The 23,361-nt window shown below is 49.3% G+C and overlaps 2 protein-coding genes across 4 annotated transcripts; one reads left to right on the forward strand and one right to left on the reverse strand.

The window, feature by feature from the left end:
* Positions 1 to 861: 861 nt before the first annotated feature.
* On the reverse strand, positions 862 to 4,608 carry TMEM276 (transmembrane protein 276). 2 transcript variants are annotated; one of them, XM_034420119.3, is made up of 3 exons: positions 4,491 to 4,608; positions 3,826 to 3,931; positions 862 to 3,695 (listed from the first exon to the last, which is right to left on the reverse strand). In XM_034420119.3, the coding sequence occupies exons 1-3, from the start codon at positions 4,580 to 4,582 to the stop codon at positions 3,168 to 3,170; spliced, it is 726 nt and encodes a 241-aa protein (XP_034276010.3). In that variant the 5' UTR covers positions 4,583 to 4,608; the 3' UTR covers positions 862 to 3,167. The 2 variants fall into 2 exon arrangements, with proteins under 2 accessions (XP_034276010.3, XP_087747564.1); XM_087891438.1 differs by having other exon boundaries at positions 4,158 to 4,555.
* LOC117666927 (flap endonuclease 1-like) lies at positions 4,607 to 21,700 on the forward strand. 2 transcript variants are annotated; one of them, XM_034419965.3, is made up of 11 exons: positions 4,607 to 4,948; positions 5,789 to 5,879; positions 6,497 to 6,599; positions 7,249 to 7,294; positions 7,433 to 7,494; positions 8,599 to 8,732; positions 10,425 to 10,485; positions 12,283 to 12,414; positions 16,074 to 16,225; positions 17,434 to 17,581; positions 19,061 to 21,700. In XM_034419965.3, exons 1-11 carry the CDS (start codon positions 4,867 to 4,869, stop codon positions 19,121 to 19,123), a joined length of 1,074 nt encoding a protein of 357 aa, XP_034275856.1. In that variant the 5' UTR covers positions 4,607 to 4,866; the 3' UTR covers positions 19,124 to 21,700. The 2 variants fall into 2 exon arrangements, with proteins under 2 accessions (XP_034275856.1, XP_034275858.1); XM_034419967.3 differs by having other exon boundaries at positions 7,436 to 7,494.
* Positions 21,701 to 23,361: the final 1,661 nt, after the last annotated feature.

A 23,361-nucleotide genomic window follows, 5' to 3' on the forward strand; every position in this document is an offset into this window, starting at 1 on the left:
GGGATGTTGTGAAAGGAGCCACGAGAGAGGGAAATAATTAAAATAATTTGTGGCTATTTATTAGGCTTGGAAGGATGCGGTGGCTCAATGGCTAAGACGCTGAGCTTGTTGATCGAAAGGTTGGCAGTTCAACGGTTCGAATCCCTAGTGCCGCATAACGGGGTGAGCTCCTGTGACTTGTCCCAGCTTCTGCCAACCTAGCAGTTCGAAAGCACGTAAAAAATGCAAATAGAAAAATAGGGACCCCCTTTGGTGGGAAGGGAACAGCGTTCCGTGCGCCTTTGGCGTTGAGTCATGCCGGCCATATGACCATGGAGACGTCTTTGGACAACGCTGGCTCTTCGGCTTTGAAACAGAGATGAGCACCGCCTCCTAGAGTCTGGAACGACTAGCACATATGTGTGAGGGGAACCTTTACCTTTAATTTTATTAAGCTTGGTTCTGGCGATGGAATGGCTAAATGCTTGCCACCATACCTGGTCTCTAATAAGTTAGGATTTCCCAACCTGGCTGGAGAATTCTGGGAGTTGAAATCCAAAGTTGTCACAGTTGAGAAACTGTGTAATAAATGGTAGCTTTCCCCAGGATGTTCTTTTCATCTCGGATCTTTTCATCTTCCTCATTTATCTAGCTCTTTTCCTCCTTTTTCCTCGGTTCAGGTCTCCTCCTTTCCTTGTTTCAATTGGATGGGTCTTCCTAGAACTCCAGCATCCAGAACTTTAACTTTTGAAAATGTTTTTAACTGTGTAGTCCAGTCATGTACAACAGATGAGCAGCTATATAAATTTATAAACTTCATGGAGAACGGGGAAAACTTGTTCAATTCCCATTTGGCACAAAGGACTTTTTTAAAAGAAAAAAAAAAGTGCTTTCATTTTTTATTTGTAGTCTACCCTGAATGGATTACAAGATTGTAAAAAAAGGAGGTTAGTGGTATGTTGTTTATTGCATTTGCGATTATTTTATTCCCATCACAGATGTTTTAATTTGTATCTGTTCTATGTAAGCCACCAGGAGTCTGTCTTGATTGTGGTGGTACAGAAATGTGTTAAGCATATAAGAATTTGATAATAAATAAATCCACTTTGAAATCTAGGGTTGGCTGGGTGATTTTAGGCTGGGTGACTTTAGGCCTATCACTACCGTGTTTCCCTGAAAATAAGACCCTGTCTTCTATTTTTTTGAACCCTGAAATAAGCGCTTGGCCTTATTGCCATGCGCTCAAAAGCCCAATTGGGTTTATTATCAGGGGGTGTCTTATTTTGGGAGAAACAGGGTAGGTAACTGTGAGTTCTAGTCCCGCCTTAGCCATGAAAGCCAGCTGGGTGACTTTGGGCCCGTAATTAGGTGACTGTGAGTTCTAGTCCCACCTTAGCCATGAAAGCCAGCTGGGTGACTTTGGGCCAGTCCTCACCTCTCTCAGGGTTGTTGTGGGGAAAATAGAAGGAATGAAGTGTGGTGGCTATGCTCAACCTCCTTGAGTTAATTATAAAAGCAGTAAAGGTAGGACATAAACACCTAAAAACGTATGCCAACCACTTCCACGACCCAGCCCAACTTCCTGCTTCTGGCCACAAATGAAAGCAAAGAGGACAATTACAGAGGACTCTACCCCCAGAACTTCACATCACCTGGGTATCTATTATAGTATGTACTTAGTCATCGTTTGTTATGCTCTGGAGCCATAACACATCCCAGTCTAATTTTGGAGTTGAGGAAAGCTGCCCTTTAACTCCAGGTATATCGGATTCCCTTGGCAAGAGCCCTGGAGGGGCAAGCGGGCAGCTTTTCATTGGCGGGCAGAGCTGGGGAGAGAGAGAGAGAGAGACCTTGGGCTGCTCACTTCCCGTTCCAAAGGGACCCCTGATCTGGAGGTCTGGGCAGAAAATGCAGGCCTGGTATGTTAGTCACTACGCCTGGCATGTGTTCATATGCAAGACTGCCACCATTGAAGTGCCCCCTGGCAGCAGTTCAGGCAACCCCTGTGCCCCCCCCCCCCAGGAGGGAGAGCAGAGTCCTCTGGCTGACTACAAGAATCAATGTAGAAATTCAATGTAGAGAAAAGTAAAGTCTTACATTTAGGCAAGAAAAACCAAAAGTACACATATAGACTGGGAGAAACCAGGCTTAATAGCAGTGACTGTGATAGGGATCTTGGAGTCTTAGTGGCAACCAGCTAAATATGAGCCAACCGTGTCCGGTGGCAGCCAAAAAAGCCAATGCAATCCTAAATTGCATTAACAAAGTGATTCAATCAAGATCAAGGGAGGTACTAATACCACTCTGTAAAGCCTTAGTAAGACCACACTAGAGCACTGCATCCAGTTTTGGACACCATACTATAAAAAAGATGTTGAGACTCTAGAAAGAGTGCAGAGAAGAGCAACCAGGATGATGAGGGGACTGGAGGCTAAAACATTCGATGAACGGTTGCAGGAACTGGGCCTGGCCAGTCTAGGGAAGAGAAGGACCAGGGGAGACAGGAGAGCAGTCTTCCAATATTTGAGGGGCTGCCACAGAGAGGAGGGGGTCAACCTGTTTTCCAAAGCACCTGAAGGCCAGACAAGGAATAATAACTCAACAAGGAGAGATTCAACCTAGAAATAAGGAGAAATTTTCTGACAGTGAGAGCAATCAACCAATGGCAGAGAAGTTGCCTTCAGAAGTTGTGGGAGCTTCATCACTGGAAGCTTTCAAGAAGACAGAAACGGTGTAGAGCAGGGGGTGTCAAACTGGATTTCTTTGAGGACCGGATCAGCATTGTAATTCTCCTTTGCGGATCAGCCCGGAGGGGTGGGGTGGGGGAAATGGGACAGCTGCCTCCTGCATTTTCCAGCCAAAAACGTGCCTGTTTTGGCTGCCAGAGGCACTGAGGGCCAGTCCTTTGCTATTTCCAGGCTGGCTCCACGGGCCAGATTTAAGCATCCTGCAGCCTGAATTTGGCCCATGGGCCTTGAGTTTGACACCGCTGGTGTAGGATCTCCTGCTTGGGTAGAGGGTTGGACTAGACTACAAAGTTCCTTCCAACTCTTGTTAATCCCTTGCAATTTTGAAAATGGGCCCTGGAATCTTTGGAATTCTGCCCTGCATTTCCTATTGACCCAAGAGGACTCTTGCAGTCCCTTAGATTGGCATTCCCCCTCCCCCCGGGACCCCAGACCTCCCCATCAAGAAGCTGCTACAGGCAACCACTCCCTGTAGCTGTTGCCCAGTTCTAGATGCTGCCCTTGGAGAGCCCGGCACAGGGCCAGGTTGGCGGCTGCCATGAGACAACGGAGGGCATCGGTCTCCTTTGGGGCCAGCAGGGGCCACAGTCCAGTTCCTGGCAGCAGGCCGCCCGCCCCCAGCAGGAGGCTGCCCACAATCCCGTAGGCGCTTCCGGTGAAGACGGAGACGATGAAGATGGTGATGGTGACCACAGAGACGACCGAATGGACCACCATGGCCTTGCCTTCTTCGGTGAAGTAGCCCCAGCCGCCGGCCAGCATCAGGGCGCCTCCCAGGAGGACGTTGGCCGTGAAGCAGTCCCCGTTCAGCCAGTGGAAGCCAAAGGCCAGCAGCGGCAGCCCCACCACTGTGCAGGGCCAGGTGTGGTCTGGGGGCCGGGCTCCTTGCCAGCGGGGCCCAAAGGGGATGGTCTCCAGAAGGGGCCCGAGGGCCTGGAGGAAAAACCCGGCTGCAGCTCCCCGGTTGATCTGCAGAAAGAGAGAGGCAGCAAAGGGGGCTCAGTCCTGGGGGGCTGCTCCACTCCCCAGCTGGTGTCTTGGCAGTGAAAGCTCTGGCTGGGGCTCGGCTGCCTCCCCTGCCACCCAGCCCTTTTCCTACCTGGAAGGTCCTAATGGCCGAATACAGGCAGGCAGCAGGCAGCAGGAGGTTGGCAAGGAAGGTGGCTGGGTCCTGCTCTGACCAGCTGGGCATTGGGACGGAGCCTCTGCAAGAGAAAAGCGGAGGGGGGTTATTTGGGCCCCACTTCGGCCAGGCTGCCCTCTACCCAAGCCGGGAGGAGGCGCAGCTGCAGGGACAGCGAGGGGCATGCAGCCCGCCCCAGAGGCCCCTTGCAGGGCACGCTCAGAGGGCAGGCGTGGGAGAAGGCTGGGGGCTGCAGGCAAGCCTCCCTCCGGAGGGTGGAAGAGACCCCTGCCCTGCCCCCACTTCACTGGGTCAGCTCAGCCGGAGTCCTCTGTCTGCAACGCTGCGCAAAGCAGGGGTGGGATGGGTGGCCTCTGGGGGACCCCTTCCTCGAGGGCCCCGCTTCCTGCAAGGCAAGCCTTCTTCCGTGGGACGCGGGCGGGCAGTGGAAGAGATGCCCTTCAGCCGGAGTCCTCTGTCTGCAAGGCTGCGCTAAGGAGGGGTGGCGGGATGGATGGCCTCTGGGTGCCCCTTCCTCCAGGGCCCCGCTTCCTGCAAGGCAATTGGCGTCCCCGGCACGATCGGGGCCCAGGAGCCTCCCCCCCGTGCAGGAGCTGCCCCCGCCGGACCCCCGTCCTTACGCAGCCGACTCGCCTGCGCTAAGCCAAGAGTCCGCCGAGCGCCCCGCATAGAGTTCTCCTCGGCTAGAGCGGCACCAAGAGCTCGGAACCATAGAGCCTCGTGAGCGAGTGGGAGCGACCCATCGGCGCATGCGCAGTTTTGCCAACTCTCCGGCCGCACCGATGCCGGGTGTTCTTGGTGGAGAATCGCGCCTCTTCCCCGGCTGGCCGCGGATGATGGGAGTGGTTGTCCCACCGTGTCCACGAGCGGGGAGGTGAGGCAGCGCCCGTGGCCCAAAACCTCCTGCGGCTCCTCCTGGGACGGAGCCGCCGAGGCGCTTTGCACGTGCTCAGAGGCGCCCTCGCCCGCCTGCAGAGTCGCTCCTCCCGCGCCGCTATGGGGATCGTCAAGCTGGCCGAGCTGATCAAGGAGGAGGCCCCCGACGCCCTGCGCCCCGCCAGCCTCCAGGAGTACCGCGGTGAGCCCCGCCCCCCTCGGTCCCTGAGCATGCACAGAGTGCAAAGAGTACCGGTCCGTCCTCGGTCCCCGAGCATGCAAAGAAAGCCCACCTGACCTCGCTTCCTGAGCATGCACAGAGTGCAAAAGTGACCAGTCTGCCCTCAATCCCTGAGCATGCACAGAAATCCCACCTGACCTCGCTTCCTCCTGAGCATGCACAGAGTGCAAAAGTGACCTGGCTGCCCTCAATCCCCGAGCATGCACAGAGTGCAAAGGGAGTGGCCACCCACCCTTGGTCCCCGAGCATGCACAGAGTGCAAAGAGTACCGGTCCGTCCTCGGTCCCCGAGCATGCAAAGAAAGCCCACCTGACCTCGCTTCCTGAGCATGCACAGAGTGCAAAAGTGACCAGTCTGCCCTCAATCCCTGAGCATGCATAGTGCAAAAGTTACCCCCCTGCCTGAGCATGCATAGAGTGCAAAAGTGCTCTGTCCCTGAGCATGCAAAGAAGGCCCACCTGCCCCCCAGTCCCTGAGCATGCATAGAGTGAATAGGGGAGCCGCTCACCGTTGGACCCTGAGCATGCAAGGAGTGCAAAAGTGGCCTCTCTCCGCTCGGTCCCTGAGCATGCAAAAAAGGCCCACCTGCCCTCAGTCCCTGAGCATGCACGGAGTGCAAAGGGAGCCCTAGGGAACCCTGGCGTCCTTCTGGGGCTTTGTGTGCCCTCAAGAGACCAGGATGGTTTGGAGGGGGGGGGGCTGGTGCCAGTGGAGGCCGAGCGGCTGAAGGGGGTGGGTGGGCAGAAGGATCCCTTGCCCTCCAGCCTGCTCAGCCGGCCTTCCTCCTCCTCTGTGGCTCAGGGCGGGTGGTCGCGCTGGACGCTTCCGTGGCCATTTATCAGTTCCGCACAGCCATGCCAGAGATCATCAACCGCCATGGGCAGAACATCAGGTGAGCAAAGGGGGGGACCTCCTCCCCCCCCCACTAAGCAGGCGGAATGAGTCGCCACTGAAGGAGGCCGGACCTTCCGTGGGGTGGAGGATTCTCACCTGCTCCTGCCAGGATGGTTTGGGAACAATGTGGGGGTGGGAGTGGGTGGGTTTTGCCTGGGATGCGCTGTCTGCCCCGGCCCCTGCCTGACCCTTCCATGGCCTGGCTCACACGTACAGCTAGTCCTTGACTTACAGCAGTCCGTTTAGTGACTCTTCAAAGTCGCAACGCCACTGAAAAAAACTGACTTATGACCGTTTTTCTCACAATCGTTTCAGCATTCCCCCCCCCATCGTCACATGATCAAAATTTAGGCAACTGACTCAATTTATGACGGTTGCAGTGGCCCGGGATCAGGTGATCCTCTTTTGTGACCTTCTGACAAGCAAAGTCAGTGGGGAAGCCAGAACAACTGTGTGACTCACTTAACAACATTAAACAATGATTCGCTTAACACCTGTGGCCAGAAAGGTGGTAAAACAGCCGTCTCACTTAGCCTCAGAAACGTTGGGCTCAGCTGGGGTTGTAAGTCAAGGACTCCCTGCATTTCCTGCTCACCGCCTCCCCTCCCCTTCCAGTTCCTTGCAGGGGCTCTTCTTCCGGACGCTGCACCTCTTGCAAAACGGCCTCAAGCCCCTCTTCGTCTTCGATGGGAAGCCCCCACAGCTGAAGCAGCCAGTGGTGCGTAGGAATCTGGAGGGTGCGGGGAGGGGATGCCCAGATCAACTCCGTGGGAAGAGAGCCGGCTGTTTGGGGAATCTTCCGGCCTTTGGGGGGAAGCCAGGTAGCCCACCGAAGCCCCCCCCTTAGAGACCGAGTTCGGGAAGCCCGGCAAAGGAAGCCACACCCACAGGTGAGGTTACCTACTTTGGGTCATGAAATGCCTTGCAAGGAAGCAACCCAGCTCAGGATTCCACCACCACCCTCCTCCTCCTCTCTGCACACCCTTCTAGCACTGATGATGTTCCCTAGTTGGGTCATGAAACGTTTACAAGAAAACCGCCAAGCTCAGCAAGCATCCTCCTCCTCCCCCCCCTCCTTCTCTCTGCAAACCCAACTCCCTTCTAGCACTGATGATGTTCCCTAGTTGGGTCATGACCCCACAGTCCGCTTCCTTCTCCTCCTTTCTCCTTTCTCCTCTCCCCAAACCTCCCTCCCTTGTAGCACTGATGGTGTTCCCTAGTTAGGTTGTAAAACGTCTGCAGGAAAAGAAAAAAAATGCTCAGAGAGCACCAAGGATCCCCCAGTTCAAGAATATAATAAATATAATAAATAAATATAAATATTCTCCTTTATTAGAAAATCACTGGATCCTGCTTTTCCCTTGCAGCTGGCCAAACGGGACGCCGTCTCTGGATCCAGGAGGGGGGCTGCAGGTAAAGACCAGACTCCCTCTTTGCTGGGGCGTGTTGGGTCTCCAGAGTTCCAGCTCTCACCTGCCCTCTTCCTTCCTTCCTTCCTTCCTTCCTTCCTTCCTTCCTTCCTTCCTTCCTTCCTTCCTTCCTTCCTTCCAGCAGGGCCCCCAAGACGAGACTCGGAGACTCTCTTGACCCTCCTGGGAGTTCCTTACATCCAGGTAACAGTCTTATTTATAAATGGTGAAGAGAGCACCGCCTTGCTTTGGGGGGCGGGGGGGAGGGCTCTGTTTTGGGCTCCCCCAGATCAAGATGGGAGCAGGAGGAGGAGGGATTTGGTCCTTCCAGCTGGAAGTGTTGCCTTGGGCGCTGCGGTTGGGCTACAGGTAGTCCTCGGCTTATGACTGCGATAGAGCCCAAAATTTCCATTTCTAAGCAAGACACCCCATTTTATGACTCTTTTTAGCACCGTCGTTAAGGAAATCACTGCCGTTGTTAAATTAATAACCCAGTTGTTAAGCGAATCTTGGACGGCCGAATCTTGTCCTGATGCATTTCTGGAAATGTTTTTTACCTGTTTTACCTGCAAAGCAGGACATTGGTCTCTGCTTTCCAGGGTCTCCAAGCATCTCAGCATCCCGGTGGGGAGGGTTGCAGTGGGGAAGGGGCCGGGCTAGGAGGGGGACACCCAGCTTCAGGTCCTCTCAGGACCCCTGGGGGGCTTTGGGCCAGCCCTTCCCTCCCAGCCCAATAGCAAAGGGGATCCAGTGGAGAAGGAGTTGGACTGGGAGGGAGCAATGCAGGTCACAGGTAGTCTTCCACTTACAACCGTTCGTTTAGTGACTTTTCGAAGTTACCGCGGCGCCAAGAAAAGTGACTTCTGACTGTTTTCCATACATGACCGTTGTAGCATGGTCACGTGATCAAAATTAAGACGCTTGCTGACTTGACTCGTATTTACATTTCATTACCCAAACTAGGTAACATCATCAGTGCTAGAAGGGAGTGGGATTTTGGGAGAGGAAGAAGAGAGGGAAGAGAATAGACGTTTCATGACCCAGCTAGGTAACATCATCAGGGCTGCAAAGGAGTGGTTTGCTCTCTGGTATATATATACAAGTGGTTTGCAGGATTCACTCCCACCAACTGTATATAAAGAGAGCATATCCTGCCCCCTTCTAGCCCTGATGATGTTACCTAGTTGGGTCATGAAACGTCTGCACTCAAACCGGAAACCCCATAGGCTTCCTTTCTTAATTTGAGGCCATTGTTTCAACCTCCCTCTGACCGGAAGTTTCCCTTCCTCCCCTTGGTGTGTGACCTAGGCTCCTGCGGAAGCCGAAGCCACATGTGCCGCCCTGGTGAAATCTGGACACGCCTGGTGTGCAGCCACGGAAGACATGGACGCCCTGCCCTTTGGGGCCGTGCGCCTCCTGCGGCATCTTGGCCTGACGAAGAGGTGAGTGTTAGGGGGGTGGGCTTAGCCCCAGAGCCGTAAACTAGTATAGTCTCTAAATGTTGAGATGCTGGTGGACTTCAACTCCCAGAATTCCTCAGCCGTGGCGACAGACTAGACACAAAAATGTCATCTGCCTCTAGCAAGGGGTTGGACTAGAAGACCTCAGAGGTCCCTTCCATCCCTATGATTCCATGTTCTAACCTTGCCTAGGCCCTCAAATCTAGGGTTGATCAAGAGCCAAATAGCAGCTCCTAACAGATGTTTTGCCCAGGGGTGAAATCCAGCAGGTTCTGACAGGTTCTGGAGAACCGGTAGCGGAAATTTTGAGCAGTTCGGAAAACCGGCAAATGCCACCTCTGCCTGGCCACAGAGTGGGGAGGGAATGGAGATTTTGCAGTATCTTTCCCCTGCCACGCCCACCAAGCCACGCCCACAGAACCAGTAGTAAAAAAATTTGGATTTCACCACTGGTTTTGTCCCTTTGGGAAAATGTGACCCCCCTCTTTTAAAAAATAACATTATTAAAAGATTATCATGGCAATACTGAGAATTAATGCAAGCTAAAAGAGGAGTCAAAAGTTCAAAGGTAAAGAGAAGTAGAGGAAAGATACAAAAAGAAAGGTAAGAATTTAGTAAATAAAAAGAAATATAAATATAAAGAGGTGATAATAAGTGCAAACAATTTTAGTAACTTTACACCTACATCTATAGCCAATTTTCATCCCATGTCCATCTCTTATGTACAAACAAATCCATAAAGCACCATCATTTCAGTCCTGTCGTCAGCAAACGTCCCTTAAGGGTTGCCTGAAATAACAATATATCTATTTTAACTTTGATCAAATAACCAGCTTTATATTCCTTCCTTTAACTTCCAGTCAAGTAATATAGATTTTTTAAAATTTTCTTCTCACGAGACTAATCCAAGTTTTAATGAACTGCTTTTGTAAATTCAATATAAAAGAATTGTCCAGGTCACTCTTTCGGTTTATTATTTAATTCTCTTGATTTTTAAAGCATCAACTGATTTCTTTTGTGTGCCCAACGAAGCATGTCATTCTTGTAGCCTGTCATTTGTAGATCTACTTTTGATGTTAATTTTGCAGTGTTTTGTCAAATAAAACTTGTTCCTCTCCTATTATTTTTTCCGAAACAACATTTGTACATAATCTATCATAGAAGCAAGCATCACTATTGACATTGTTGATATTAACTTCCGATTCCATTTTTCAAAAGCATCCCTCGGTATTTCCAATGTTAGAACATCTTGTGTCACTCCTATAGCAGTTAAATCAGGTTTGTCTTATTTTTCTGTTTTAATTAAAAACTTTAGTTCCCCCTAGTGTCCAGATTTTTAAAACTCTTTATCTCTTTTTTAGAAAAAAAAACCCAAACAGGTTGACTTTCCTACCGGAGAGATTCTTTATAATTAATTGCAAAATTTTGTTTCCAATTTACCTGGACACTTAAATCTTTTTATTTTTTTTTTAAAAAGGTAATGTTTTTCCCCTGCCAGTGAAGCCCAACTCTAGGGGGCGCCGTTCACCTCTGAATCACGTGCTGGCATAGCTATATGCCAAAGACCACGGAATGCTGTTTATAGTTTTCTAAAAGTCTTAATTAGCTTTTTTTTAAATTAATGAATTAGATTAATTAATTGATCTCCATTTGGTTCTTTCCCCTCCCCCCCAGCCGTCTGGAAGAGATCTCCTTGCCCATCGTCCTGCAAAAGCTGGGAATGACTCAGGAGCAGGTATGGGGCAGTGCCAGGTAGTTTGGGGAACCAGCCTTGATTTGAGCTCCAGCATTTCAGCATTTGCCCTCCATCCTTGACTGGATTTGGAAGCCGAGCAGAAGTGGGGCTCCTTAGCCATTCCCAAGAGACAGAAACACACACACACCCTCCAGACACTGGGCTGCAGTTGTTGTTATTATTATTAATTCAATTTGTATGCCGCCCCTCTCCGAAGACTCAGGTTTAAACTAACCCAGTTTAATCTGGGTTAGTTTGTCTCCCAGAATCGTGGGTGCTCCATGAGTGGAGGTTTTCAAAAATAGACCAGAGAACCATTTATCTGGGATAGTATAGGTCAGTGATGGCTAACCTTTTTGCCGTCGCGTGCCAAAAACAGGGGGAGCAGGGCAGGTTGCGCGTCCGCGTGCTCACAGCCGTAATTCAATGCCCCCTGCACCCATGCGTGTGCAACCCCGCACACTCCGCCTGCTTTTGGCATGCAACTGCAAAAAGGTTACTGGTGGGCCCGGTAGGCCCGTTTTTCGCCCTCCCCAGGTTCCAGAGGCTTTCTTGGAGCCTGGGGAGGGTGAAAACAGCCTCCACCCCCCTCTGGGGGGCCCTCTGGAGGCCGAGAATGCCCTCCCAGAGCTCCGCGTGAGCCCTGTACTTACCTGGCATCCAAAACAGGCTGCATGGAGACTCCTGGGAGGGGAGGGTGGCGTGGATGGGGCCAGCCGAAAATCAGCTGGCTGGCGCACACATACACGCTGGAGCTGAGCTAGGGCAACAGCTCGCGTGCCCACAGATATGGTTCCACGTGCCACCTGTGGCACACCTGCCATAGGTTCGCCATCGCGGGTATAGGTCCTCCTGCCTTCGGGGGGGGCGGGGGGGTTGGACTAGAAGACCTCCAAGGTCCCTTCCAGCCTTAGGATTCTATGAAATGGAAGAGGGCTGTCCCAAAGGAACGCTGGGGAACCCCAATGGAGGCGCCCCCTTTTCCTGCTTCCGCTTGTGCCCCAGTGACACTTGAGAGCGAGAGGGAAGACAGCCTGAAGGCCTGGAGCCCAGGCAGAGCTGGTGACCATGTGGCACGCTGGTTGGGGATGAGGGGATTGTAGTCTGGCTCATCAGGAGAATGACCACGTGGAGGTAGGTGTGGATCAACTTATTTGTTTACTTACCTACTTAATTATTTTGATTTATGTGGTCACCCACTCACTTGTAGTGACTGGGTGGTTTACAAAGAATAAAAACCCAATAAACATCTGATAAACCCAATAAATATACCAAACAATAAATAAGAACAATACCCCCCCCACACACACACCCTCCGGCAACAACACCCAATCAAATAAGCCACTTGATGGGCCCCCTCCCACCACTCTGGCTTTCCCAGCCCCGTTGGCAGAACCAGGCCTTTGGGGGCCTTGTGCAAGAGTGCCAGAGGGGGCCCCAGTGTATCTCTGTGGGGAGGATGTCCCAGAGGGAGGGAGCCACCATGGAGAAGGCCCTTCTTCTGAGTCCTGCCAGATGGGCCTCCTTAGGAGAGGAGACCCACAACACTCCTTGCCTCCCCACTCTGGTGAGTCGGGTGGACGTAACCGAGAAGAGAAATGATTGGGTCCGTCCGATCATTTTTCTTACTAGTTTATTCTTTCAGTTGAGCTCCCTCTGCACTCTGCACTCTTTTCCTCTACAGATTTTCAGAAAATCTAGGTGGGTGGGTAGGTGGAGTGACCCTCTGCCTTTTGTAAAGTGACGCCCCACTTTCTCTCTCTCTCTCTCTCTCTGCTTTCTCTCGGCTGGATCCAGTTTGTGGATCTCTGCATTCTGCTGGGCTGTGATTACTGCCGCAAAGTCCGAGGGTTGGGCCGCAAGAAGGCGCTGAAGCTGCTGCAGCTGCACGGGAGCATCGAGGAGGTGCTGCGGAACACCAGTCGTAAGGTATCCAACAGGCGGGTCTCGCCGCTGCCCGCCATCCCATTCTTGGCCCTCTGCAGGCAGGCAGCCTCTTCCCGGGCCCAACGCCAGCTGCTGTCGACAGGCGGTAGAGCCAGCTGTTCCTGACACGGCTGTGAAGTCCCAAAGGTGCTTTTTCTTCAAAAGGCAACTGGACTTTCTTGCTTTTCTTCCTTGAAAACGTTTCGCTTCTCATCCAGGAAGCTTCTTCAGTTTTGAATGGGGCGTGGGTGGGCGGAAGGATTTATCTGCCTTGCAGTCATCTGGTTGTTAGTACTCTCTCTGAGAATCCTTCCGTTCACCAGCCCCCACCATTCAGTCAGAACTGAAGAAGCTTCTTGGATGAGAAGTGAAACGTTTTCAAGGAAGAAAAGCAAGAAAGTCCAGTTGCCTTTTGGAAAAAGCACCTTTGGGACAACCATGACCCGGATGATGGAGAATCTCCAAGGACATTTAGGTTTCTGTGAAGGCCCCGTTAACAGCATAGCAGCGGGATCAGGAAGGAAAGCTGGCAATGTGTTGCCTTGCGTGTTCTGCCTGGTCTTGGTCAGTCTCAGCCGTGCCATTTGTCTCTCTAATCATGATCAAAGAATCATACAGCTGGAAGGGACCTCAGAGGTCTTCTAGTCCAACCCCCTGCTCAAGCAGGAGACCCTCTCCCATTCCAGAAAAATTACTGTCCAGTCTCTTCTTGAAAGCCTCCAGTGATGAAGCACCCACAACTTCTGAAGGAAACCTGTTACACTGGCTAATTGTTCTCATTGTCAAGAAATTTCTCCTTAGTTTCAGGTTGCTTCTCTCCTGGATTAGTTTCCATTCATTGTTTCTTGTCCTGCCTTCTGGAGCCCCTCAAAACACTACCATCACATCACCCCTAAACTTTCTCTTTGTTAAGCTAAATATCCCTAGCTCCCTCAACCATTCATTGTACAATTTGACCTCCAAATCTATTATTATTATTATTATTATTATTATCATCATCATCATCGTCGTCGTCATCATCATCATTTGAAGCTTTCTCTGCAGACTTTCTAAAGGGCTTCGGATGCTTTACACCAGGGGTCTCCAACCTTGGCAACGTTACGACTTGTGGACTTCAACTCCCAGAATTGCTTTCGCTGGCTGAGGAATTCTGGGAGTTGAAGTCCACAAGTCGTAAAGTTGCCAAGGTTGGAGAGCCCTGCTTTACACGCTTTGGATAAACGGAAGGCTATTGCAAAAGGACCATTTCCAGAGAGAGAACCAGCCTGGTGTCAGTAGGTAAAGGCACCGGGCCAGTCTCTAGGAGACCGTGAGTTCTAGTCCTGCCTTAGGCCTGAAGCCAGCTGGGTGACTTGGCACAGTCCCTTTCTCTTAGCCCTAGGAAGAAGGAGGCAAGGACCAACCACATGTGGAAACATGCCCCCACCTCCCCCCAAAAAATCTAGGCACTTTTTTGTTCGATATCCAGGCATCATGACTGCTTTAAAGGCACTCATTTCTGGCTAGACTAGATAAATTTACTGGTATTTGCTAGCCTGGCGTAAGCTGTTAGGTTGGACATCACGTAACTTGTGAAAGGGAGCACCCTCCCAAGGCTTGGCAAGTCTTGTAAACAGAAGAACAGAGTTGGAAGGGACCTTGGAGGTCTTCTAGTCCAACCCCCTGCTCAGGCAGGAGACCCTACACCAATTTAGACAAGTGGCTGTCCAGTCTCTTCTTAAAAATCTCCAATGATGGAGCACCCACAACTTCTGGAGGCAAGTAGTTCCACTGGTTAATTATCCTCACTGTCAAGGAAATTTCTCCTTAGAGGGAAATGTTAAGGCTGCCCTACAGCTCAGTACGAGCATCCCCACTGGCCTCCCCCCTCTCCTAAACCCCTGGCCAAGGGTGGTCTTGAAAAGATGGCGTAGACTCAGAGGAGAAAGATCCAAAAGTGCTGGTGGTAGGGTCCCTACTTTACAAGACTCCTGAACAACGATGCTCCCAAGATTTGGGGGAACGTGGGCACCGAAGAGCGGAAAAAACCCCAAAGAGTCTTTTTTGCGTTGCAGTTTAGAGGGGCTAAGCAGATCCTCATAGTTGTAAATAAAAGTGTTCCTGACCCTTGAGAAAAGCCACAAAGCTCGCTGGGAGGGGGAAGCGCATGATCGGGGGGGTCCAGGAAAAAAAGGCGGGGTCCTTGGGGGCTCTCCGAGTGTGGTAATTTCCTTGCATTACCTGACAAGGTAACATCATCAGTGCTAATCCCATTTATTTTGCTTCCTCCTTTTATGTTTTTATAGCCACTTGAATGGCTTGTAAATATGGTTTTATTATCTCTGGATGCCCGTCGATGGCTGATCGGTCTGAATGCCAAGCTCTGATGGGATTAGGGGAAAGAGGGAGGTCTAGGGGAAGGGGAAGGGGAGAGGGGGTGCATGGAGGGTTTATTTTTATCCTTCCTTTGGTTTATTTTCTCCGTTGCACCCCCTCCTCCTCCTGCAAACGCCTCTCACGCCCAGTCAGGCCTTACAGCTGCTCATCCGAATTCGCCACAAACCCCGGTGTGGTCACTCTGCAGATGGCCACGAACAAAGTAAAGGAGAATATTTGTAGCTTCAGGGTTGAAATGAGGGGTCAGAATCAGAATAGAGCTGGAAGGGAGCTTGGAGGTCTTCTAATCCAGCCCCCTCCCCAGGCAGGAGTCTCTTCTTAAAGCCCCCGTGATGGAGCCCCCACAACTTCTGGTGGCGAGCTGTTCCCACCAGAATGTTGCTTAATTGTCCCCACTGTTTGGAAGTTTCTCCTTAATTCCAGGTTGCTTCTCTCTTTGGTTAGTTTCCATCCATCGTTTTTTTTGTCCTGCCTTCTGGTGCTTTGGAGAACCTCTTGTTTGTCCTTGCTCCTCTTGGTCCTTGGTGCTCTCTGAGGCTGATGGTTTTCTTGCAGACATTTCATTATCCCAACTAGGTGGCATCTTCAGTGCTAGCTGGTGATGTTACCTAGTTTGGGTACTGAAACATCTGGAAGAAAACAACCAAGCTCAGAGAGCACCAAGGACCCCACAGTCTTCCTCCTCCTCCTCCTCCTCCTCCTCCTCTCCAAACCCCTTTCTAGCCCTGATAACTTTACCTAGTTGGGTAATGCAACGTCTGCATGAAAACCACCAAGCTTAGGGAGCACCAGGTGCCATGAACTCGTCCATCCCAAGGCCGAGGTGCAGGCAGCAGCCAAGTGCATCAGGGTTTGGCCCTCTTTGGAGTCGAGACTAAAGAAGCAAAGGAATATTTTCTGGGTCCCTGGAGATCCTCCAACACGTGGCCCCCGGGACACTGCAACTGTCGTAAGTACATGCCAGTTGCCAAGCACCTGAATTTAGATCACATGACCATGAGGAGGCTGCAACGGTCATAAGGGTGAAAAACGGTCCTAAGTCACTTTCTTCAGTGTCATTGTAACTTCGAATGGTCACTTAACAAACAGTTGTAAGTCGAGGACTACCTGTATTGGAACTTTCCCCAGTGAAGGGTCCTGACGTGGGGCCGGCCTGGAAAAGGCCCTGCAAGGAATCTGTCCCACCTGGCAAGGCCTCCATGGCGCACCCTCCGATGTCTTGGGGTCCAGGCCATTTAGCAGTGGGGCAGAGATGCTGTTGATGCTCAGGACTTCTCCCCTTGCAGAGCCATCCTGTGCCAGACGGCTGGTGCCTGGAAGAGACGCGGCGGCTTTTTCTGCAGCCAGAGGTGACGGATCCGACACAGCTGGTGCTGGAGTGGAAGGAGCCGGACGAGGAGGGCTTGGTGAACTTCCTTGCACACAAGAAGCACATGAAGTGAGTGGAACGCGACTGGCCCCCTTGAGCCCCCCAAGAGGGCGCGGCCTGGGTCTTAGCGTGTCGGCATCTGCTTTGTAGCTCTGGGGAGGAGGGGGTTGGAAATTTGAGCGAGTAGGCAGTTAGGAAGACTCTCTGGATGCTGGGCTCCCTCCCACCCCAGCAGGAGGGGAACTGAACGGTCCTTGGTGCTCCCCGAGCTTAGTACTTTTCTTGTAGACATTTCATGACCCAACTAGGTAACATAATATGAGCCGAGGTGGTGCAGTGGTTAGAGTGCAGTACTGCAGCTACTTCAGCTGACTGCTAGTTCAGCAGATCAGCGGATCAAATCTCACCGGCTCAAGGTTGACTCAGCCTTCCATCCTTCCGAGGTGGGTCAAATGAGGACCCAGATTGTTGGGGGGCAATATGCTATCTAGTATACTGTCTTTGGTGTAAACCGCCCAGAGTCCTCAGAGAGTGGGCGGCATAGAAATATGACAAACAAACAAACAAATAAATAAATAACATAATCCAGTACTGGAAGGAAGTGAGGTTTGCATCTTCTGATATTACCTAGCTGGGTCATGAAACATCTGCAAGAAAACCACCAATCTCCACGAGCACCAAGGAGACTCATTTTAACCTTGAGCTGCAAGCATTCTCCTTTATTGCTACGATGGGGGTTGTAGTCACCCAGGCCCAAATGGAGGGCCCAGGTTTAGAGAAGAGGAGACGGCCTGGCTGAAGGGTCAGGGATGCCTTGGGAGATGGAGAGAAGGTTGCAGGAAGCTGTGGAGGCAAGAAAAGAGGCTGGGGGGAAATTTGGGGAAAATGCACCTCCTCCTACCAGTTGCTCTGAATGAGAAAGCCGGACGCCAGACTCTCCTCTGGGAAGGCCAGGGAACCCTCTGCCCAATATCACGTGGACCCCTTTCTCTGGAGATGCTTGGCCAGCCGAAAATCACCGCCAGGTCCCCCATCTTATTGCAAAACCTTCACTGAAGGTTTTGAATCCTGACCGGAAATCTCTGTCTAGACAGGGTTGAAATCTCCCAGCTGTTCTTCTCAGCTTAGGGTTCCCTCAGTGTCCGTCCACCCCAGGCCTAGTCAGGGCTGCCTGCTGGAGATGGGTCTTGCGAGATGAGTGGGGGTGAAACCACCCCCCCCGTGCCTGCCTCCCCCCCCCACTTTTTGCCATCTTCACCCCAGCCCTTCTTCCGCAGAGAGAGCCGAGTTCGGGGCCGCCTGAAGAGGTGGCGAGACACCCGCCAGAAGCTCAGTGAGGCCCGGGAATCCAAGGCCAAGGGAAGACCAAGGAAGGCAGCCAAGACCATGAAGGATTTCTTCCCGGTCCAGAAACGTCCAAACAAGGTGAGGAAGAAGAAGAGGGACAGTGTTCTCCTCACCCCAAAAGAGAGAGAGAGAAAGAGAGAAGCTGGAAGGTAGAAGGCAGAGCTTGTCACTGTGTTTTTGTATTTACTAGCTGAGCTCTTATTTTTGGAGTTTCAGACTTACCGTAGCTTGCCAAGTCCTTATCAGTAACTACTGCGCATGTCTACATTCCTTTCCTTCTTCTCTAAAACTTTCTTTGTTCTCCAGCCAAGAGAGGTCTGGCAGGAACGCTGCCAAGATGTAATTAATTAGCTAGTAAGATGTTTTTACTTCTTTATAATAAAATGTGTTTATTAGAATATATCTCGGTTTTATTTTCTTAAAGTATACTTCAAGGAAAGGTCACGATCCATTCTCTAATCAAGGTGCAATTACCCAAAAGCAGAATGGGATTAATTGCCACCCTGACACCTGATAGCAGAGGATGGTTTCGATCCATCGACCTCTGTTATCAGGAGGAAGGCAGATGGGAGGGCGGTATCTGTTCTCTACAGAATTCTTTGTGCCCCATGACCTCCGCCTGGGGGCCTTGGCGGTTCCCAAAATTATGTGTGTGTATATGAGAGGGAGACAGGGAGAAATGGATGAGAGAGAAAGAGATAGATGGGTGGAGAGAGAGAGAGAAATGGATGTGAAAGAGATAGAAGATGGATGGATGGATGGATGAATAGAAGAGAAAGGATTGATGGATGGATGGATGGATGGCTAGATGGCTGATTTTAAATTGGGTTGTTTTAATTTACGGCCAAAATATTTAATTATTTTAAACTGCTTTTAAATTTTGTATGTACTGTTTTTTACTTTGGCTGTTCACCACCCTGAGTCCTATTTGGAGAAGGGCAGTATAGAAATAGGAACAAACAAACAAACAAATAAACAAACAAACAAATAAATAAATAAATAAATAAATAAATAAATAAATAGAAAGAAGAGAGGATGGAGGGAAGAAGAGAGATAGGAGAAGGGGAGGGAGGGAAAGATTGAAAGAGAAAGATATAGAGATAATGATGGATAGGTAGGTAGGTGAGTGGGTGGAAAGAGAAAGGAGAGGATGGAGGGAGGGAAAGAGATAGGAGAAAGGGAGGGAGGGAAAAGAAAGAAAGAGCGTTGATTGATGCCCTGCAGCAATGGGAACTAGCTAGAGAGCTGGTGAATGCCAGAGAGGGAAGCAAAAGCTTGAAATGTACCAGCTGCCTTTGCAGGGTACGTGGGCAAAGGGGCTGCCAGGTCTACCCACCAGCTCTGCCATTCAGTGTGAACCCTCCAAGCGTTGCATCCTGTTGGAATGCAGCCACTGGACCTGCCCTGCCCTGGGGGTGCTCGGAGGCCGATAACGTGGAGACCCGGATTCAGGATCTGCAGAAGGGCTGCGTTCCTTTTCTCCCCTAACTTACATCCTATACAAGCAGGTTGCTTGCCTGTTTCACTAACGCCCCCCCCCTTCTCTCTTCTATGCAGGCGCCCACCCGTCCACCTGCCAGGAAGAAGCAAAAGTTGTCTGAAACAGCCCCAGGGATTTGAAGGAGTGGGGCCCTTGGTGCTCTCCGAGCTTGGTAGTTTTCCTGTTAGATGTTTCATTACCGAACTAGGTAACGCCATCCGTTCCCTTTGCCTTGCACTGGAGGCCTCGTCAGGTTCCAGGAAAAGCCTCTGCTGTCCTTCAACACAAACACACAACTGTCAATACGAGCATCGCATCGATCAGATTCGGCGCCTTTCAGCTGAGCAAAATCGGCCAAAAGGTTGATGCCACCTTACAGATTAAGGGTTAGGGTTAGGGTTGGACCGTGGGGTCCTTGTTGCTCTCTTGAGCTTGGTGGATTTTTTTGCAGACGTTTCATAACCCAACTAGGGAACTTCATCAGTGCTAGAAGGAAGGAGGTTAGGTTGCTCCCTTTATATACAGTAGCTTTCCTGGACGGTGTTGATGGGGCTGTAGCTTTCTCCTCGGTAGTTCATAGATTAGGGTTTTGTTTCCTGTTGGATTCTTTATCTGGTACCTGATAAAAAAGCAGATATTTGTAGCTCAGGGTTGAACTGTGGGATCCTTGCTGCTCTCTGAGCTCGGTGCTTTGCTTGCAGTTGTTTCATGACCCAACTAGATAACATCATCAGCGCTGGAAGGGAGGGGGAATTGTGTAGAGAAGGAAGAGGAAGGGGGCTGTCCAGGTTTGATAGTTTTCCTGCAGACCTTTCATTACCTAACTAGGTAACAAAATCAGGGCTAGAGGGGAGAGAATAGTCATATTTCAATACCGCAGCCATGTTTCATATTATGCCTTTTCATTGCCTTCCAGTCACCTGGATCAGGCAGATGGAAAATTTCTATGTTTTCCCCCCTTTGTTTTGGGGAGAGAGTAAAAAGGGTCAGGAGGATATCTTTACATTGTTCTCTTTCTCCTCACCTATTTAAATGACAGGCCGGTTTCTGCATAATCTACCTTTGGCTAAAACTATGGGGGTTTGGTGATCTCTGGCCCATTAAGGTGATGCATAATAAATGGATCCATTTGAAGAAGCTTGTGAGACCCTGTTGCTTTTACTGCAAGGACCATACCTGTTATTTTATCCTGTTGGAAAAGACGGCTCCCTATCACTGCTTTTTTTTTTATTTACCAGCTGAGCTCCTTTTAGAAATTTTCACGGTTTCTTTTTCCTACCAGAATTAATCTCAAAGGCAGCAGGCTGAAGAGTAAAAAAAAGTCAAAATGATGGACACTCCTGATTTAATGTAGGAAGTCGCTTCCAGGGTATTTTGGCAAACATTTGGTGACAAACCAGACCAACAATTGGATGTCCTATTTTAAAAATTGGGACCATCCGTTATTGCACGTTTCTTTGTCCCAACAATATTCGATGTATTATGAAACCAAGAAGGCTGGCTGTGCGCTCCTAAAAGTTCTTCCTGAATTGTCAGTTTTTTAACAGGAAAGAAAATTACTAAATAGATGACAAGGTTATTTATATCGGTTATATCAGTTTGAGTTATATCGAAATATCAAATCAAATGTACTTTTTTTGTCCCTGTATTACGAAATAGGTTACTGTATTTAGAAGGTCACGATTGGAGATTTGGGGGGTCATCTTTGTAACTCCTGCTATGACAAAGCTAATGTAGATGTTAAAAATGGTTATGTCAGGTGGGCTATTCCAGAGTGTAGAATAAATAGAAACAGAAATTCTGCCCCAAAACACTTTTTGTGCCTTTCAATTCGAGAAGTATTTTATGGATGAGAGAAATGATAAGTAATCATAAATTGACTAATTTATCCTGATGTACTTGAATTTTCTCAAGTGGATTGTAAAATAAAATGTAGAGAAGATTTAACAATAGACAGATATCTTTGTCAATAAGTTTTTTTTTATGTAAAACTTACGGTGGCTAAAATATTTTACGGTTTTGAACAATGTAAGTTTGAAACAAAATTATGTACTAAGGATGAGTATGTTATTTTTAAAATGTATAAACTTTTATTGAAACTTGAAACAGGAGAACAACATGTGAAAGAATGCATGATAAAATGCACTAAAAACTTGGCTGCAATATACAAAGGGAACAATGGGAAAATATGTAGTTGAAAGGATTAAAATGTACATTGTATTCTAACCTTAAAGAGAATTTTTTATAAAATGATGTATTGTTGATATTTGTTTCCAGAGGAATTGTCTTGAATGTATAAAGATAGAGGCAATCCTCCACTCAAATTTTCTATTGTTAAGTGAGTTTTGCCCCATTTAATGACCTTTGTTGCGACAGTTGTTAAGTGAATCTGGAAACTGGAAATCCCTTACAGACACTTTGCATGAGAGCGGAAAAAAATGCACTTACAACTTGTGGCTTTGATTATTAGAAAAAAAATAATAGATAAAAGAAAAAAGTGAGCTTTTTTATAATCATAGGGTAACAATTTTTTGTAACTGTACTTATATTTGCCACAAAAGAAATTGGAAGCGTCTTTGTATTTTTTTATTATTATTATTATTCTTTCTCTTAGCACTTTGGGAATTTTTTCTTTCTTTCTTTCCAATCCGTATTACTTGGTGTTTGTTTTTACATTCTCCGTAAAAATTTTAATAAACTTCAGTTTTAAAAATTAATTTTGTCTTGCCTCTAGATGAGTTGGGCACCCCACGGAAGGAAGGGAGGGAGGGAGGAAAGGAAGGAAGGAAAGATTGGCAGATGATAGTTTGACAGCGATAGATATAGATGGTTAGATAGATAGATAGATTGACATAGGATAGATAGATTCACAGATGATAGTTTAACCAATTATTGATTGACAGATTAACGATAAATTGATAGACAGACACAAATGATAGATTGATATGATACATCAACAGACGTATTTTAGCTTTTTAGCTTTTTAAGTGTAATATTGGGTTTTAATTGGATTGTTTTAAATTGTGGGCCAAAGCTGTATAATTCTTTTAATTGATTTTAAATTTTGTATTGGTATGTTTTTTATCCTTGGCTGTGCACTGCCCTGAGTCCAATAGGAGAAGGGCGGTATATAAATTGAATAAATAAATAAATAAATAAATAACATCAACAGATGATTGAGAGAGGATAGATTGACAGATTAGATGGATGGAGATAAATAGATTGACATACAGAGAGAGACTGACATTGGATGGAGATAGGTAGGTAGGTATAAGTAGATCTTGGCATCCCCCTGAGATGCTGGCTGGGCCTCAGTTGGAAAGGAATTGCTTGGCTGTGTTTTCTGAGGAAGCCTAAAGATCCTCTCCATATTTTCACATTTTTTATTCCCTTCCTGGGAGTCCTTGTGACCGGGTCACTGCAGACTCTGCTCAGTGGATCTTTTGGCATGTGTGCATCTGTCTGTCTGTCTATCTGTCTGTCTGTCCAGGGTCTAGGGCCGTGATGGCAAACCTACCAGGTGGCATGTGGAGCCATATCGGTGGGCACACGAGCGTTGCCCTAGCTCTGGTCTGGCGCACGCATCTTATTTTTGGGCCTTCCACGCACACTGGAAGTCAGCAAACGGGCCGTTTCCGGGCTCTAAAGGGCCTCCGGGGGTAGGAGGAGGCCATTTTCGCCCTCCCCAGGCTCCAAGAAAGCCCCTGGAGCCTGGGGAGGGCGAAAAACAGACTTACTGGGCCCACTGTGCTATTGCATGCCAAAAGCACGGGGGGGGGGGTTGTGGGGGGGGGTCCATGCACACATGCACGGGGGGGCATTGAATTATGGGTATGGGCACACATGCACACAACACCCCGCCCACCACGCTCTCTCTGCTTTTGGAATGTGACGGCAAAAAGGTTAGCCATCACTGGTTTAGAGCCTTTGGGCAGGGAAGGAAACTCCAAGAGGGATGCTACTTTCCAGAGTTGCCTATTTTTCCCTTCCTGTTTTGTCTTTCCAAGCTAGTGTGTGTGTGTGTGTGTGTGTGTGTGTGTGTGTGTGTGTGTCCCATGGGCCCTGCAAGGCCTCCGTCCTTCCGCCTAGAGGCTGATGAGCATTGCGTGCGGGGAGGGTGTCGGGATTTAGCTGGTTGTTAAGAGAGGTTGTGGGTTTTAATTGCTTTTCAATCCATGTATTGGACTTTCAGCTACTGCTGCTGCTGCTGCCGCCTAGGGGCAAAACCAGTCCTGGAAAAGCACACGCCACACATACACAAGACAGATGCACACACACACACACACACACAGAGAGACAGATAGAAAAACACAGACAGTAATTACTATACTTATTCCAAACCACTCCTGTTAGTATTGACAGAAAATATTTTTCGGAC

Source organism: Pantherophis guttatus, chromosome 3, assembly GCF_059756535.1.
Source record: "Pantherophis guttatus breed Tessera chromosome 3, ASM5975653v1, whole genome shotgun sequence".
Lineage (NCBI taxonomy): Eukaryota > Metazoa > Chordata > Lepidosauria > Squamata > Colubridae > Pantherophis > Pantherophis guttatus.

Coding starts and splice junctions, on each gene's coding strand:
- TMEM276 (XM_034420119.3), bottom strand. CDS start 4,582: ATGGTTCCGAGCTCTTGGTGCCGCTCTAGCCGAGGAGAACTCTATGCG. Junction 3,932..4,490: donor AGCGCAGGCGAGTCGGCTGC/GTAAGGACGGGG, acceptor TTTCTCTTGCAG/AGGCTCCGTCCCAATGCCCA. Junction 3,696..3,825: donor CGGCCATTAGGACCTTCCAG/GTAGGAAAAGGG, acceptor CTCTTTCTGCAG/ATCAACCGGGGAGCTGCAGC.
- LOC117666927 (XM_034419965.3), top strand. CDS start 4,867: ATGGGGATCGTCAAGCTGGCCGAGCTGATCAAGGAGGAGGCCCCCGAC. Junction 5,880..6,496: donor CGCCATGGGCAGAACATCAG/GTGAGCAAAGGG, acceptor CTCCCCTTCCAG/TTCCTTGCAGGGGCTCTTCT. Junction 12,415..16,073: donor TGCGGAACACCAGTCGTAAG/GTATCCAACAGG, acceptor CTCCCCTTGCAG/AGCCATCCTGTGCCAGACGG.